This window comes from Colletotrichum chrysophilum (assembly GCF_026319265.1).
Source record: "Colletotrichum chrysophilum strain AFK26 chromosome Unknown scaffold_26, whole genome shotgun sequence".
NCBI lineage: Eukaryota > Fungi > Ascomycota > Sordariomycetes > Glomerellales > Glomerellaceae > Colletotrichum > Colletotrichum chrysophilum.
The window spans coordinates 155,416-171,253 of NW_026517313.1; the positions used below are offsets into that span (position 1 = coordinate 155,416).

Genomic DNA, 15,838 nt, shown 5'->3' on the forward strand with positions numbered 1-15,838 from the left:
CGGAGAGATAGAAATAAGAGGTCGGCGTTTCCCATCGTCCCCTCCTCTTCAAAAGTCTTGAAAGGGCAATGTTTTAACCCGCGAGCGTGGCCCCCCTTTTCCTTGTTTCTCGGCTCGTCACGAAAACGCATCACGAACACATGGCGTCCGCCGCAGCACCTCCGTCCGAGGACAAGAGAGGCCTTTCTCAGTCTATGCATAACCCACACAATGAGACCAGTTCCTCGGAGAAAGCGCGCCCGTTCGTTTCGTGGCCGCAGCACTTCATCATTCGCAAGGGCGGCACCCGTAACTCTCTCGTGCCCGTCATCCCTATTGACCTCCTACCTGACTATGTCGAGATCATCGGCTTGCCAAAGGAGCTCACAGTCAGCGAAACTGTCGGCATGTCCAACCTCGGCGAGTTCCCCAAGCCACCGAGCGACCTCCAGTTGAACTTTGTATCGCCGGTTGCGCAAACTCGCGAGCCAATGCTAGAGTGCATTGAAGCTCCGGCCAAGGCGTAGGCTCCTACCATCTCGTAACTATTTCAAATTACTCACCATCCGTGTATATAGATCTAAGGTCACCACGAAACCCACGGCCGACACACGTGTCGGAGATCCCTCGAAACCATCCCGGGCCCAGGGTCCTCCGCCGGTGATGCCGCCGCCGCCCCGGCGCGTCCTGGACTGGGCCGAGGACACAGAATCCGTCTCCACGGACGACTTCTCTGGCGCAGAGAACTCTTCCGGCAGTAGCAGCAGCGATCACAAGCGACGAAGCGTCTCCAAGGGCAAATCTACCAGGTCCAAGGAGAAGTCGACAGCTGAGACTGCCCAACGCATGCTCGAAGTCGCTGCCGCTACTTCTGCCCATCGACTCGCTCCTCACCTCGCTCACCGTTCGACCTCGGCGCCGGCTGTTGCTCTGTCTGCCGAAGCGGTCGCAAAAAACAATAGCGGCAGCAACAACGGCAAGAAGAGCAATAAGGGCAACAAGTCGAAGCCCGCCCGGCCCGCCGGCAGTCTGTGCCGCCACTGGTGTCAGACAGGCCAGTGCAGCTTCGGTACGGATTGCCGGTACACGCACCAGATGCCCGTGACGCTCGAGGGGCTCAGTGATGTGGGCCTCACCGAGCTGCCGGGCTGGTGGCGCAAGTCGGCCGGGCTGCCTGTCGAGGGGACCATTGACGTTCGTATCTTCTCTGCTGCCGGGGCCGCTGCAGCTACTAGCATCAGCAACGGCGGGAAGAAGAGTCCCGGGCCGGCTTCGGGCAGCGGTTCGGCGACTGGCACTGTGAGCCAGTCAAAGAAGGTCAAGATGAAGAACGACAAGGAGGAGCGCAAGACGGCGGAAGAGATCCATTCTGTGAGACTTGGGGTTGAGAGGGCTCGAGCGAACGCGTCCCCCGTGCCCGTTTCCAGTAAGAGTGGCAAAAGGAAGATGGCGAACGGCAATGCTCTCCAAGCCAAGAAGGCTCAGCAGGTGCAGCACCAGCTTCCTGTTGAAAAGTTGGTCGACATCTGAGTCCACTCAGCCATTAACATGCGTGTCCTTCAGCCATGTAACATCATCGGTAGAATCAATAGAAGTCTGTTCGGTTCAGAGATGCAGTAGCTCTCCGTGGATTCAATACAACATCTTGTAGAGTGTTAATCGCCTCGGAATTTTCGTGACAAAGGATGTGTGAAAGCCGGCGAGGCGGGTTGTAGTGTACAATGTTGCTGGGCACTTGCGTAAGAAAAGCTCTGCGACGGCATACATTGTCAGCATCACTTGATGCTGCACTGGATGCTGCAAGTAGGCAACTTCGGAGAAATGCAACTCAGCGACTTCCGAGAGCGTCGTGCCTGGTGCACGAAATAAGAATCTGACGAGTTGGTTACGTCCGGCAGTGTATACTACACTCTAGGCTCTGGTATGCAGGGTGATCAACGCTGATAAGAAGCTTAAGTCCAGGTCTCGCCTTCAATTGGAGACAATCCCGAGCGATCGGAAATGGAGGATTTGCTTTGTAGCTAAAGCCGATGGGCGTTCACCCCAACGTCTCCAATGAACGACAGCACTGCTCAGGCGCCCCCACGGCCGGCGGAGCTACGGCGCTGGCGGCACGAATGTACCTCGCGCCATCGTCATGATTTGAGGCTGCTCTTCGGTATTTGTCCACAGCGGCCCAGTTTGCTCCCGTGAGAACCCAAGTTGGTGATATCACACTGAGACGTTCCATAGGCTTCTATATAACGTCTTCAAGCCCCCCGCCGATTCAATCCTCTCAATCAACAACAACCCGCACAACTCATCATTTACACTGCACCATAACCCCGCAGCCACGATAAGTCACTCAAAGTAACTTGAAACGAGCACTCGCATAGCACCACCACAATGGTTCAAATCAACGGACAAGAAATTGGCCCCATCGGCTACGGTCTCATGGGCCTCACCTGGCGCGCAAAGCCTGCTCCTGAGGAACAAGCCTTCGAGGCCATGCGTGCCGCCCTTCAGAATGGCAACAACTTCTGGAATGCGGGCGAATTCTATGGAAAGCCAGAGTACAATAGCATGACGCTCCTCGAGCGCTACTTTGCAAAGTACCCCGAAGACGCTGACAAGGTCGTCGTCAGCTGGAAGGGCGGGGTCAATGTTCAGAACCTGCACCCAGACGGCTCGCCGGAGGGCATCCGCCGCTCTTTGGATAACATCATCACCCAGCTCAAGGGCCGTAAGAAGATCGACATCTTCGAGTGCGCGCGCCGCGACGCCAACACGCCCCTCGAAGTCACGTTCGGCGTCATCCAGAAGGAGTACATTGATACCGGCAAGGTCGGCGGCCTCTGCCTCTCCGAGGTCTCTGCCGCGACGATCCAGGAGGCCGTCAAGCACGCCAAGATTGTCGGCGTCGAGGTCGAGCTCAGCCTTTTTTCGACCGACGTCCTCTCTAACGGCATTGCCGCTGCCTGCGCGGAGCACAACATCCCGCTCATCGCCTACTCACCCATCGGCCGTGGCCTGCTGACCGGCGAGATCAAGAAGTTCGAGGACCTTCCCGAGGGTGACTTCCGCCGCCACATGCCGCGCTTCCAGCCGGAAAACTTCAACATCAACCTCAAGCTCGTCAAGCAGGTCGAGGAGCTGGCGGCCAAGAAGGGTGTCACTCCCGCTCAGCTCGCCATCGGCTGGACCCTTGCCATCTCCAAGAAGCCCGGCATGCCCATGGTAATTCCCATCCCCGGCGCAACAACGGCGGATAGAGTCAACGAGAACGCGAAAGCAGCAGCAGTGGAGTTTACAGACGGGGAGCTGGCAGAGATTGACGCGACACTGGCCAAGTTTGAGGTTGCCGGTGGTCGTTACCCTGCCGGAGCTCCCATCAACACATGAGAGGCCTATATCATCTGTTTTGAATGCTTTGAAACATTAGCCCGGCTCTCTGTACGTCAAGTAAGATAATTGAACAGGGGCATAATAAGATTTGGCTCAGAGTTGCATGTGAGGCAAAGATTTTATCCACAGGACGGCCGGAAGGCCTTCAGCATTGCAGAATTCTTGTTCGCTCATCATAGTGCCAGTGAAGTAAGAGATGTCAGCAATAAACTTACCATGACTGTGGAATGCCTGCGTGACCTGCAGACAAGCTACGTTTGCAGCAAAATGTACGAAGATGTTGATGAGAAAATGGGCGAAAAAAGTCAGCTTCGGCTAAGCTCATTTATTCAAGTGATGACTAAGCAGACGATCCCGGTAATGCTTGCTTTCTTGGCGACTTGTGGAGTGGGTATGGTGGAAACCGACCACGTACTCATGTTAATGAACAAAAGCAGATGTTTAGCGGTTGACAGACTGAGAAGCTGAAGATTTCATCTAGTAAATTGGCATGCTGAATGCTGCTGCTCACGGTATCAGGGTATACAGGAAGACGCCTTTTACCAACAAATCGAATAGTTGTGACTCCCACTCTGAATGAGTACACGCAAAGTCCACAGTAGTTCTCTACACCATCGCTCCATTCAGGCCGTGTGCCTCAACTCTGTTGACCAGCTTCTTCACGTTTGTCCACTCTTCTGCCTTCAGATCGTCCCTGCCACCGAGACCAGAGGCCACCTCGAAGACGGTCAAAACTCCATCAATACCTCCCGTGGCCAGACGCTTGCCCTCGGACGGCTCCCAGGCAAGCTTATTCAAGCTCTTCGCAAGCATGGTCCTACCATCCTTGCGAGAGCTTGGCGAAATTCTCGCGACAGGCTCCTCGGTCTCCACGGTGATGTCCCACAGCTCCAGCCATCCTGCTCCATCAACCAACGCGAAAACGCTAGGCTTGATCGGAGACCATTGCGCGTCGTAGACGACGTCTTCCCGCACGAAGTCGATGAGGGGCGAGACCGATGGCTCACCTCCCGCTGTCGATGTTGCAGCCGGCGCGCGAACCTTCCACAAACGAACGCTCCAGTCCAGGGAGGAAGAGAGTACCAGATCACCCAGGTCCACGGGACCTCGGGCGGGATGGAAGTCGACGGACATGACCGGCGCGGTATGGCCCTTGTAGCTGACTCTAGCATCTACACCAGCCTTCGCACCGGCGCGGTCGTATCTGTGGCAAGGAAAGATTGTGCCTTCCTCACTGCCGACAAGGAAGAAGGTAGGATCGGTCTGCGGGAACGCCAAACATGTAGGGCTCACATCGTCCAACTTGTATCCAGGGGGCGCTTTGAGCTCCAGCAACTCCTGTGGTTGGGCGAACACGTCCATACTCCAACCGCAAACCACACCGTCCGTAGAAGTCGAGATGATGTTGTTTGCGTTTTGCGTACCAACGATGTCTACGGAGTAAATGGGATGCGTATGGCCGTATCCTGTGAGAGGCGTTTTCTGAACGGGCGCTGATTTCGCTCTCATATCCCATAGGAGGACTTGGCCGCTGTATGTGCCACCAACAATGAGATTCTGGTGATACGGCGAAAACTTGGCGGTGAGAACATCGGACTGAGCGTGGAAGACATATTCCGGTCTGTCTCGCAGAGCCAGACTCCATACCTGGACCAGGCCGTCCGGCTCATGCGGGGCAGTAGGGTTCTTTGTGTATGACGCCAGCATCAGCTCGGAATGGTGGTGTGAGAAGTCGATGCTGCTGATCATTCGCTTTTTAGACCACCTCTCATCGTAGAACTGAGCCACCTCTTTGACTCTCCGCCGGCCCTTGCCTCCGACATTACCGCTCTCGTCATCTTCGTCGTCCACGTCATGGCCTTGGAGTGCGTAGTCCGTGAGAACATCGTACTCTTGGTCCAATGCTCTCTCAATGACCTTGGTTGACTTTTCAAGGAAGTCTGCAAAGTCGGGAGCACCGGTGACAGCCTCCAGCTCTTCGCCAGTAAGTTTGCGCATAGGATAGTTGACCTTGGCGGGCGCATCGTGAGGAAGGACCCCATCTTTGAGCAGATCCAGTGACGCCTTCAGCTCTTCTTCGACCTCCCTTCTGATATCCTGTCTCAGTTCCTCTTCCCTATCGCGTTGTCGGCGACTCAGCCGCTTGTTGGGTGTCGACGTGACGGGTGGCTCCTCATCATCGGAAAACGATTGACCTCTGTCTCGTGTAGGCGGGGTCCAATCCTCGGCCGTCTGCACTCCTTTGCTGTAAGAATGTACCTCCTTCACGGGAGAGGGCGGGCATTCGTATATCGTGGTTAGAGGCGCGGTAGTGAGGCTCAATTGAACAGGTGGTGCAGCTGGAACCGAGGATGGAGGTGGTACGCCACTGGTAGTTGTCGTGAACTCCGAAGCCGCATCGATGCTCAGCTCGCCAGCGCTCAGGACACTGTTCGGCCGACTGCCCCTACGAGCCGGCGACGCAGCCCCTCCTGTCGTGGATCCAGGCCTACTTTCTCCGACCAAGCTGTTGATCAAAGTTTCGATATCGCGGCGGTTCTCGGCTCGTCCTGGGATAGGCGACACTAGCTGCGTACACATTAGCAAGCTGCGCGGGCAGGAGTTCAGCTTCAACCAACATCGCCTGGACTCCCTGAGCTTCCCCGGCTTGCTGTGGCCTGAGTTGCGCGGAGTTCTCTCTGCCGCTTCAGCTCCGCGAGCTTCGCCTTCTTCGCCAAGATTTCATCTCGTCTCTGTTGCATCTTATTGTCTCCTTATTCCCATGGCGGGACTCGCTTGCTAAGTGTGACGAGGAATCGCGGGTGAAGGGTCCGACTGTTGCGAAAGTGGATGAACTTCGCAGATGGGTTGAGAAGGTCAACAGGCTGCGTGGACGAGAGGGCTTGACTCCTGTTGAAGATCTGCGGGTGACGAATGTTTGTATTGGAGGCGGTAGCGTCGTTTGGTTTGATGGGGATTCCTTTCAATGCGCGTTGTCCTTCCTGTCGCGATTCCAGCAGGAACCCCGGGCCCTGTTCAAGAGGTACCTTGTCTGCTAATTAACTGGTGAGAGGTACTTTAGCTGCCCCTGCATTAAAGTTGCACTGGTCCCTAAAGACAGCGGCCTGGGGATATTTCCACAGCGCTGGAGCTAACCTTCGAAGCAAATTAGTGCACGTGATTGGGCCGTTTCGGCAAAGGACCGGCAAAACCTCCCCCAAGGGCCCCTGCCACGCAGCGATGGAAAGTTCCTTAGCAGCCGCTGTAAGCTCCCGCTCAGCATGGCGACCTGGTGCTGAGCCGCTGGCCACTAGCGATGGATGCTGCTGGGCTGGAATCCCCCGTCCGAGCTCCAAGGCCCGGAGTGACCTTACGGCCTAGCAGTGGAAAATCTGCGAGTTTTCCCGAGCATATTTTCAAAACTTCACACCTTGCGTCTCTAACGTAATTCCCTCTCGACAGAGCTCCGAATAGGGTCAATTGGCAGCCATTGTCAACCCGCGCACTGTCCTTTCCATCGCTCGCTCCCTCCTGAAAGCAGTCGCGCAATCCACGCAATTGCCCTCAATGTCTTCCTCAGGAGTTAACGTACGTGCCGCCCGCCTATCGTTCTATTTCTCGCCCTCGGCCTGCATCCTTTGATGCGAGACCCCCCCCCCCCCTTCAGCTACCACCTCCTCCCTGAGCCGGCAAGCCTCCATCGTCACCCGACCCGACCACGAAACCGATAATTGTTATAGTATTCAGGAATCATTGGCTGATTGATGGACTTTATAGGTGCTCCGCTACACGGCCCTTGGCCTGGGCATTTTCTACGGCTTCACACACCAAAGATCCATCACCTCAAGCCAGAAGGCTGCGGCCGCCCAGAAGGAGTATGAGCGCAAGGAGAAGTTGATAGAGCAGGCCAAGGCCGAGTTCGCAAAGAAGAACTCGCCCGTTAAGGCTGCGGATGCCGGAGGTGCGTATTCCTTAGCCGAGGGCTTTGCAGTGGCACATTTGCGCAATTCGCACGCGACACACTGGATGTCAGCTAGCTGTTGAGTCTGGAAACTAACTGCCCGCGCAGTCAACGTTGACCCCATGGACCCCAAGTTTGATCTTGAGGCCTACTTCAACAACTTGGTCAAGCAGAACCCGTGAGGTTGGGGATTGTATGAGAGGGGAGAGGACGGCTTGCACAACGGATAGACGGGGTCAGGATTGGGGATACGCCTGCGCGAAAAGAACACAAAGAGTCCACCGAGGGACGCATAATCTGGTCTTTCGGCCGCAGTAGGTGCATGGTTGGCACCACGCCCGACGTTACTGCATAGACATTTTCCTTACGCCTCTGTTTACCCGATGTACATGTGTACAATACGCTTTACTAGATGACAATTCCAAGGAACGAGCCATTGGATTCCATCGATCAAAATTTCTTCTGTACAATACAACACGGTCTTGATAGGAATCATCGTATACAAAGCACCTAGATACGTTAAGGCATGGTATTAGCCTTGAGGGCGAGCCCCACGAATTGTAGAGGATGCAGTTGCCTTGCAACCCCTCAATCAACTCGCCAGATATGCTGGAGCTGACGTCTGGTATTTTTTGGTGTTATCTTTGGAAAGCTGTCGCATGCAAGCTGCCCAATGATTACCACGTTGAACTGTATCTAGGGATACTGATTCTAGACACGTTGGGAATAATTTAGGTCTTCCACAACGCAAATCTGTGGGATCAGGAAGACTTTTAGCAAAAGCTACATAACGATAACCCAGGACTTGACATCAACACTACTTCAATTTGTCAAGCGCATCTTCTCTGCCATCTCACTGTCACGGCCGAGAGCCGGAGCACCGGCCACCCCGGACCTGGACAGGACGGGAACCTGAACCCACAGCTGGGCTCGGCTCCCACGCCGCTGGGAAATCCTTAGTCCGAAGCACGTGACCCCCACCTCCTTGAATGGCTGACGGAAGCCACGACTGTCGGTCGCAACTGCCAGCGGGACGGATTGGACGGCGGCTCCCCATGGACCGTGCGCACCTCCCCTACACAACCGATTCAGGTGCATAAGCTCCAAGCTGTCCTTCTCAGGTCTCTGTGAGACAGGTGGTCGTCGCCAGCTACAATCCCGTACCTTACGCAATCTTCACCAACTTCACGGCCACTGCCTTTCTTCACCACCCGTGGCCACGATGACGGCCCAACCTCTGGAAACCCTCTCCGGAGGCAGCGCGCAGAACACAAGAACTCTTCTCAGAGTCATCATCTTGGGCTTGATCGCAGCTGCCGCCATTGCAAGCCGTCTCTTTTCCGTCATTCGTAAGTGCCCCTCGACACGTTGCTCCCGATCGCCTCCAGCGCCAATTGGCCGACTGGTGGCTGCTTCATGCATTGCAACTTCTCAATTCAAGAAACTATGCTAATCTCGATTGAACAGGCTTCGAGAGTATTATTCACGAATGTCGGTTTCCCTCGTCGCGACCTCCTTCCTGCAGACACGTACTGACTATCCGCAGTCGATCCCTGGTTCAACTTCAGAGCCACCAGATACCTTGTAGCCAATGGATTCTACAAGTTCTGGGATTGGTTTGATGACCGCACATGGCATCCTCTTGGTCGGGTTACTGGAGGAACCCTCTACCCTGGTCTGATGGTGACCAGCGGCGCCATCTACCATGCGCTTCGAGCTCTTACCGTCCCCGTCGATATTCGCAACATTTGCGTTCTTCTCGCGCCCGCTTTCTCCGGCCTCACGGCCTACGCTGCCTACCTTCTTACGAATGAGATGACCACATCCCCCTCGGCCGGTCTCCTTGCTGCGGCCTTCATGGGTATCTCTCCCGGTTACATCTCTCGATCCGTTGCTGGCAGTTACGACAACGAAGCTATCGCCATTTTCCTTCTCGTCTTCACCTTCTACCTGTGGATCAAGGCATTGAAGCTGGGCTCCATGCTTTGGGGAGCTCTTTGCGCCCTCGCCTACGGCTACATGGTCGCCTCTTGGGGTGGTTATGCCTTCATCACCTGCATGCTTCCTCTGCATGCCTTGACCTTGGTCTGCATGGGCCGCTACAGCACCCGTCTCTACGTCAGCTACACCACTTGGTACGCTCTGGGCACTCTGGCCAGCATGCAGATTCCCTTCGTCGGTTTCCTGCCTGTCAAGACTAGCGAGCACATGCCTGCTTTGGGTATGCCGAATTGTCACTTTTTTATGACGCCTTAGCTAACACGCACGATACAGGCATGTTCGGTTTCCTGCAGCTGATCGCCTTCATCGACTATGTCCGCAGCGCCATTCCCAGCCGTCAGTTCCAGACCTTTGTCTTCACCTTCCTGGCTGCTACTTTCGGTCTTGCGCTGGCTGGTCTGGTCGCCTTGACTTCTCTCGGCTACATTGCTCCTTGGGGCGGCCGTTTCTACTCCTTGTGGGATACCGGATACGCCAAGATTCACATTCCCATTATCGCATCCGTCTCTGAGCACCAGCCCACCGCTTGGCCTGCGTTCTTCTTCGACCTTAACCTGCTTATCTGGCTGTTCCCCGCCGGTGTTTACTTGCTTTTCCAGGACCTCAAGGACGAGCACGTCTTCGTCATTGTTTACGCCCTGTTCGGCAGTTACTTCGCCGGTGTCATGGTGCGCTTGATGCTCACTCTGACCCCTATTGTCTGCGTTGCAGCTGCCATTGCTGCTTCGTCGATCCTGGACACCTACATGGTCGCCAAGTCTCCTAACCCTGAGGATTACAAGGGTGACGAGGCCACCGAGGCGGCTCTCAAGAAGGCCAAGCACAGCGGCCTCAAGTCGACCAGCAAGCCCCTTGTCGGTATCTACACCTTCCTGTCCAAGGGTCTCGTTGTTGGTGGCATGTCCATCTTCCTGCTGCTCTTCGTTCTCCACTGCACCTGGGTTACCTCCAATGCCTACTCGTCGCCTTCCGTCGTTCTTGCGAGCAGAATGCCCGACGGCAGCCAGCACATCATTGACGACTACCGTGAGGCCTACCAGTGGCTCCGCCAGAACACCAAGGAGGACGCCAAGATCATGTCTTGGTGGGACTACGGCTACCAGATTGGTGGTATGGCGGACCGCCCTACCTTGGTTGACAACAACACCTGGAACAACACTCACATCGCGACTGTTGGTAAGGCGATGAGCTCTCGCGAGGAGGTCAGCTACCCTATCATGCGCCAGCACGAGGTTGACTACGTGCTTGTCGTCTTTGGCGGTCTTCTGGGCTACTCCGGAGATGATATCAACAAGTTCTTGTGGATGGTTCGTATCGCTGAGGGTATCTGGCCTGAGGAGGTTCAGGAGCGCAAGTTCTTCACCCCCCGCGGCGAATACAGAGTCGACGACGGAGCTACTGAGACCATGAAGAACAGCTTGATGTGAGTATCTCCTTCTTCACTGCTAAGCAACACTTACTGACAACCGTTTAGGTACAAGATGTCGTACTACAACTACAACTCGCTCTTCCCTCAGGGTCAGGCCCAGGACCGTGTCCGTGGTGTCCGCCTTCCCGACGTTGGCCCTACCCTCAATACCTTGGATGAGGCCTTCACCAGTGAGAACTGGATCATCCGTATCTACAAGGTCAAGGACCTTGACAATGTCGGCCGTGACCACGCGGCTGCTGCTGCCTTTGAAAGAGGCCAGAAGAAGAAGGCGCTGAAGAAGAAACGCGGCCCCAGAGTCCTCAGAGTGGACTAAAGTGGTAGCTCTGACCATGACTACCCGAGAGCATTTCTCAATTTCTTTGTATCAGGACTGGGATAAGGTGGCATTAGATTCCACTTGTAGACAAAAAAGCACACTCTGGTAAATGTACAATATCCGATCATGATTTGTTCTTTGTGACCATTCTCTCTGCCTTTCCCTTTGATCTAAAGTGGTGTGCCATCAAGTGGAAGTGAAGATAGCTTCACCACTGATGTGTACTTTGAAATTATAGCAACATTATGAGATGAAAGGCGATCCGTTTTCATCTGTCTTGAATGACACCATGGCCTGGCATCTAACGTGTACATGTGCTAGAACATCTAGGATCTCATGCACTTATCTACTTAAGAGGAGCCCCTGCTTCTTCAGGAAGTCTCAGACCAAGTCACTGTCTTGTTAATAGGGTAGGCATCGTGAACCTCGTGTTTCCTGTTCTAGATTATCAGGCCGTAACCCCAGAGCGGTAGTAGCCCTAATATCAGACCTAGCTAGACTCCTGGCTTGTTCTCTTCCTGATTGTCTTCTCCTAGACCTCGACCTCTCTAATTACCCATCACCAACTTTTGTGTGGTCAACCACCAGCGTCGACATTTACCCCCTAGTATCTTTGCCTCATTCCCTCATTTGATCAGCCGGATACGGCATTGGCATTCAATTGCGGTCCTCATTTTCCACTGCTCTTCACTGGCACGGATGCATCGCCGCCACCGAGTTGCTCATGGCTAAACTCTGGAATGCCCTCAAAAGGGGGGGCAAACGCAGCACCTCCCAGAGGCTTGCACCCATGAGAGATGGCAATATCGATCGGTACGTACCTACTCTGGATGTTCGAGTTCTTCTAGCTTGCTGTCGATGGCCTGCGCAAGTGTGGTGGGAGCGGAGCTCTGGGGTCTTGCCAGGAGGAAGGAGCTTGGTTGGCCCACTTTACCCCGGAGTCGTCCCTTCCACACCTCACCCTTCGACGCACCTCCAACCTTTGGCTACCAGAACAACCTACCTACGACGAAAATACCATCCGAATTGCTCACTGACTCTCGTAGCAGGACCGCGCAAGCTTTGCAAGAAGTGACGGCATCAAGAGCAAACATGGCGCCGAGAGAGCCCGCGCGAGCTCTCAAAGCAGGCGGAACGGAGCATTCCCGCTCTCATTGTGAGATCTTTTGGATATTTGCTCTCGCTCTCGAGGGTCAGACTGACAAGAGAAAACAGACGCAAGGGACAGTTCACCTCACGGGGGACACGCTCAACGGGCAGAAAACCACCACGATTGCAAGCATCGCGAAGGGGAGCCTCGCCGGAGACGTATTAGATCAAGCCGCGCGACCAGCGGCCCTAAGGCGTCCTCGCAGACTGCCACGAGAATTACAGCCGGTGAAAATGATGGACGCTACGCGTCAGCTTACCCTCAAGATATCCGCATGACTTATTCTCACGCTGATACGAGCTTGATCACATCTCCTGCGTCGTACACTTCTTCAACAACGCAGGTTCAAGGTGACCATCCAAGCGATGTACAGTGCGACAGGATGAGCGTCAGAAAAGAGAAATCCCGCGACTAGGAGACCGAGATTCCTGTTCACCTCGACGACAACAATGATGGCTACTACTGTTGCGGATGTGGTATCCGCCGTTCTGATGAGCACCACAAGATCCGCAAATTTCGGGTTGGAGAACCAGTCTGGCGCAACTTTTGTCACTCATGCCACGAAAAGCATCTTGCCAGCAGTGACTACAGGAAGCTGAAGCAGTACGGTAATTTTTGCTTCGGTTGTGGCTTTGCTCGCTCATCCCATTTCAACAAGCAGCATCCCGTCAAACGCGGCCATCAGCCCGCCAAGAACTTTTGCGCCCACTGCATGAAGCGGAAGTTCAAAAAGGCAGTCACTCCTGCCGAGACTGTCCTCGGCTTCGTGAGTCTGCACTTCATGCAATTGTAGAGTCTTGCTAACAGCCCTAGTCGTCCGATGAGAGCGACGATAATTTGGAGGAAGACTCTGACGACACTCTTCGCCCGCAATCTCCTGACCGCTTTGTCCGACAACATGACGCGAACACGGATGATCAGAGCAGGCTTGAGTACGGTACTGCAAACAGCGCGGGAGGCTCGCAGAATTTCAGCAATGATTCTGTTGATATCTCGCCTTCAAGATCCGTCCAGGATCGGCTGCGCAAGCGCCGCTCTGACCGATACGCACCTATTACTCGAGAGTCTACTGCCGGGCTTCACGATGGGATCATTCACGACAATATCGAATCCGTTGCCAACAGCAGCTACAAGTCTCCAACAGTTGAGGACACCTCCAGTGCAACGACTTGCCAGCCAGATCACAGAGAGGCACTTTCAGATGGCCAGACTTCGCATGTAAAGCAGACCTCTGCTGCTATCCCTCGCACTCCCAGCCCGCAGATCAACCCTCTGCCACGCGTGGACGATACGAAAGACAGTGCTATTGGCGTCGGATCGTCGTATTGTTCAGACCAAATCTCCCCGTCCAAGAGAGCCACCTTTAACGAGCGCGTGGAGGTTCGCACGTCCCCTACGTATTGGCAACATGAACACTCCGAGAACGATGACAGCTACGCAAACTTCCGATCTGAGCAGTACCACGAGGCTCTTGGGGACGGCAAGAAAGCTATCCCACTCGAAGCTCCCTTGCGAGACCCGGACGGCTTCAGTGCCCGACGCGATCATCTTCAGCATTATAGCGTCGATGAGGAAAGCTTCAACTCTTGGAGCGTCCCGACTGTCGGATATGACGGCTTTGCGGCATCCAACACTTTCAACTGCAGTTCGTTGGCTGGCAATGCTAGTTCAATGCAATCGCATCCCAGTACTTTATACACTGCCAAAGACTGTCACTCGACCGATCGATCGACCGGCAGCTGCGGCAACTTTTCAAGATCCCAAGGCTCAGGTTCAACCTTCAACGACCGGACTTCAGACCCCAGAGACAGATGGTCGCAACGAAGAGGCGAGAACAGCTCTCAGCGCAACCTTGGAAAGGAGAATCAGCCTTGCTCCATGAACTACTCGGGCTGCGATGATGCCTCCACGCTGTATGAACACGTCGACGCCACTGATGGCTTCCGAGAGCATCGTGACACCAGCTGGTCTGACGACTACGATGGAGCCTCCTACATCAACCATGCGGACAGCTCTCGCTTCTCAGAACCTTGTGGTGCCTGGGACTTTCAATCAGCTCGTTCTGGTAACCGCCAGCCAGCCTCTTTCAACAGCAGCACTGAAGAGCCCCAGCGCGGCTTCCAAGATCTGCCTCAGACTTCTGATCAAAGTAGTGAAAGCGCTCCATTCAACGTATCATACCAGCCATCGTCCTGGAACGGTCAGGATTCGAGCCATCATCACCCCGACTCCCGCAACAGACAACACGATCACCATCCGCATTCTGCGAATAATAATTGGAATCAACACCGCCAATCGTACGAAGGCCAAGCTCCTGGCAGATCGAACCGTTTCTCTTCTGGTTCAAGCAGCCGCAATACTCGTCAAGCACCTAACTACGTGCACGAGACTCCCTGCGACGCCGACAATCCTTCTGATTCCACCGCTACCGGCCACACGCAGTCTTCGTTGTACGAGCCGAAGCCCCCCCCTGTCGGCTTTGCCATGGAGATCCCTGACGACATGTCTAAGAGCGAAGTCCAGACCATGTTCATCCCCGGCTATGACGACTACGTCCCCTGGTGTAGCACCAGCTCAGTCTAAGACGCTGCACCCTCAGACCATGTCTTTCAAAGATATCAAACAGACAGACAAGTTAGTTCGCGATGTCTGAATCTTTCTCGCTCGGAACCAATCATATTGCCATCCGGCACTACAAAGGCACCAGCGAACACACATTGTCGACTTTACTTTCTGCCGCACACGATTTGCAGAAGTTGCTACGGAATAATCAGTCTTGTACGCCTGTTCGACTTTTATTTTCTTTTTTCTTTTTCCTTCTGTTTGTCATTTCTAGTCCTTTTTCATTGATTATCCCCCCTTCTTGAAACATCAACACTTTCGCCGCGGACCGACACCCTTGCTCGACACGCAGCTTTAATTCAACGACAGCAGACCCCTTCTTTTGACTTTCACCTCATGCATTACCGGGTTTCTTAGAGCGGCGATTGCAGAGCTCGGTCACTTCAACGACGTCGACGTGCGCTGCAAAACTGGCAGTATGGGCTTTGCAAGGAGTGTTCTTGGGCGGTGTGGGTATGGATGGGAACGAAACCTCGAGACTCTTTGGGCACATTGCCACTGCAAAGCAACTCAGGGTACGCTTCTTTTGGTACTCGAGCACAGGATTGGGCATCAACCGCAAGGTTTCTTTGTTGGGTTTGATTGGAGGTACTTTTACATGGCCGTTGGACTGCTTCCTTTTGGGAACTTCACTGGGTGGAGGCTGCCTTCTACTTTTCTGCACAGAGAATTGAGGAAGAAGACAGCAGACTGTCAATCGTACTTAGCTAGCTATACTCTGACAAAAGCAATTGACGACTAGATTAGACACTGAAGACCGTTCTCCTGAGCTCGAACGATGGATTCTGCATCTTCTCGCTTGCGTTTCCGTAGCCCGGACAGCGAATGTCAAGGTATCAATGTCTTTTTGCATTCATGATTTTCGTAGTCATCTATCCTACTCTTGCCTGCCCGGAACAGACTTTTTCCCGTCTCTTCCCCAATCCTGACCAGCCCTTAACCTGGAATGCCCATAGCAGGCTATTCCAAAACATGTACTCTAATGATGCCCTGTACTGATATTGCATTCGTGCT

The 15,838-nt window shown here is 54.3% G+C and overlaps 6 protein-coding genes across 6 annotated transcripts; 5 read left to right on the forward strand and 1 right to left on the reverse strand.

Moving 5' to 3' along the window:
* Window positions 1-140: 140 nt before the first annotated feature.
* On the forward strand, window positions 141-1,509 carry COL26b_004336 (uncharacterized protein; the record flags this gene model as incomplete). The annotated part of the gene is made up of 2 exons (XM_053177214.1): window positions 141-502; window positions 558-1,509. The coding sequence occupies 2 exons, from the start codon at window positions 141-143 to the stop codon at window positions 1,507-1,509; spliced, it is 1,314 nt and encodes a 437-aa protein (XP_053038810.1).
* An 855-nt stretch (window positions 1,510-2,364) lies between these two features.
* Window positions 2,365-3,360, forward strand: COL26b_004337 (uncharacterized protein; the record flags this gene model as incomplete). Its single annotated transcript, XM_053177215.1, has 1 exon — window positions 2,365-3,360. One exon carries the CDS (start codon window positions 2,365-2,367, stop codon window positions 3,358-3,360), a length of 996 nt encoding a protein of 331 aa, XP_053038811.1.
* Window positions 3,361-3,969: 609 nt separating this feature from the next.
* COL26b_004338 (uncharacterized protein) lies at window positions 3,970-6,104 on the reverse strand (the record flags this gene model as incomplete). The annotated part of the gene is made up of 2 exons (XM_053177216.1): window positions 3,970-5,931; window positions 5,982-6,104. The coding sequence occupies 2 exons, from the start codon at window positions 6,102-6,104 to the stop codon at window positions 3,970-3,972; spliced, it is 2,085 nt and encodes a 694-aa protein (XP_053038812.1).
* An 805-nt stretch (window positions 6,105-6,909) lies between these two features.
* On the forward strand, window positions 6,910-7,485 carry COL26b_004339 (uncharacterized protein; the record flags this gene model as incomplete). Its single annotated transcript, XM_053177217.1, has 3 exons — window positions 6,910-6,930; window positions 7,120-7,303; window positions 7,412-7,485. The coding sequence occupies 3 exons, from the start codon at window positions 6,910-6,912 to the stop codon at window positions 7,483-7,485; spliced, it is 279 nt and encodes a 92-aa protein (XP_053038813.1).
* A 1,040-nt stretch (window positions 7,486-8,525) lies between these two features.
* On the forward strand, window positions 8,526-11,049 carry STT3 (oligosaccharyl transferase stt3 subunit; the record flags this gene model as incomplete). The annotated part of the gene is made up of 4 exons (XM_053177218.1): window positions 8,526-8,652; window positions 8,850-9,524; window positions 9,578-10,727; window positions 10,779-11,049. 4 exons carry the CDS (start codon window positions 8,526-8,528, stop codon window positions 11,047-11,049), a joined length of 2,223 nt encoding a protein of 740 aa, XP_053038814.1.
* A 1,865-nt stretch (window positions 11,050-12,914) lies between these two features.
* Window positions 12,915-14,785, forward strand: COL26b_004341 (uncharacterized protein; the record flags this gene model as incomplete). The annotated part of the gene is made up of 2 exons (XM_053177219.1): window positions 12,915-12,968; window positions 13,016-14,785. The coding sequence occupies 2 exons, from the start codon at window positions 12,915-12,917 to the stop codon at window positions 14,783-14,785; spliced, it is 1,824 nt and encodes a 607-aa protein (XP_053038815.1).
* Between the last annotated feature and the right edge of the window lie 1,053 nt (window positions 14,786-15,838).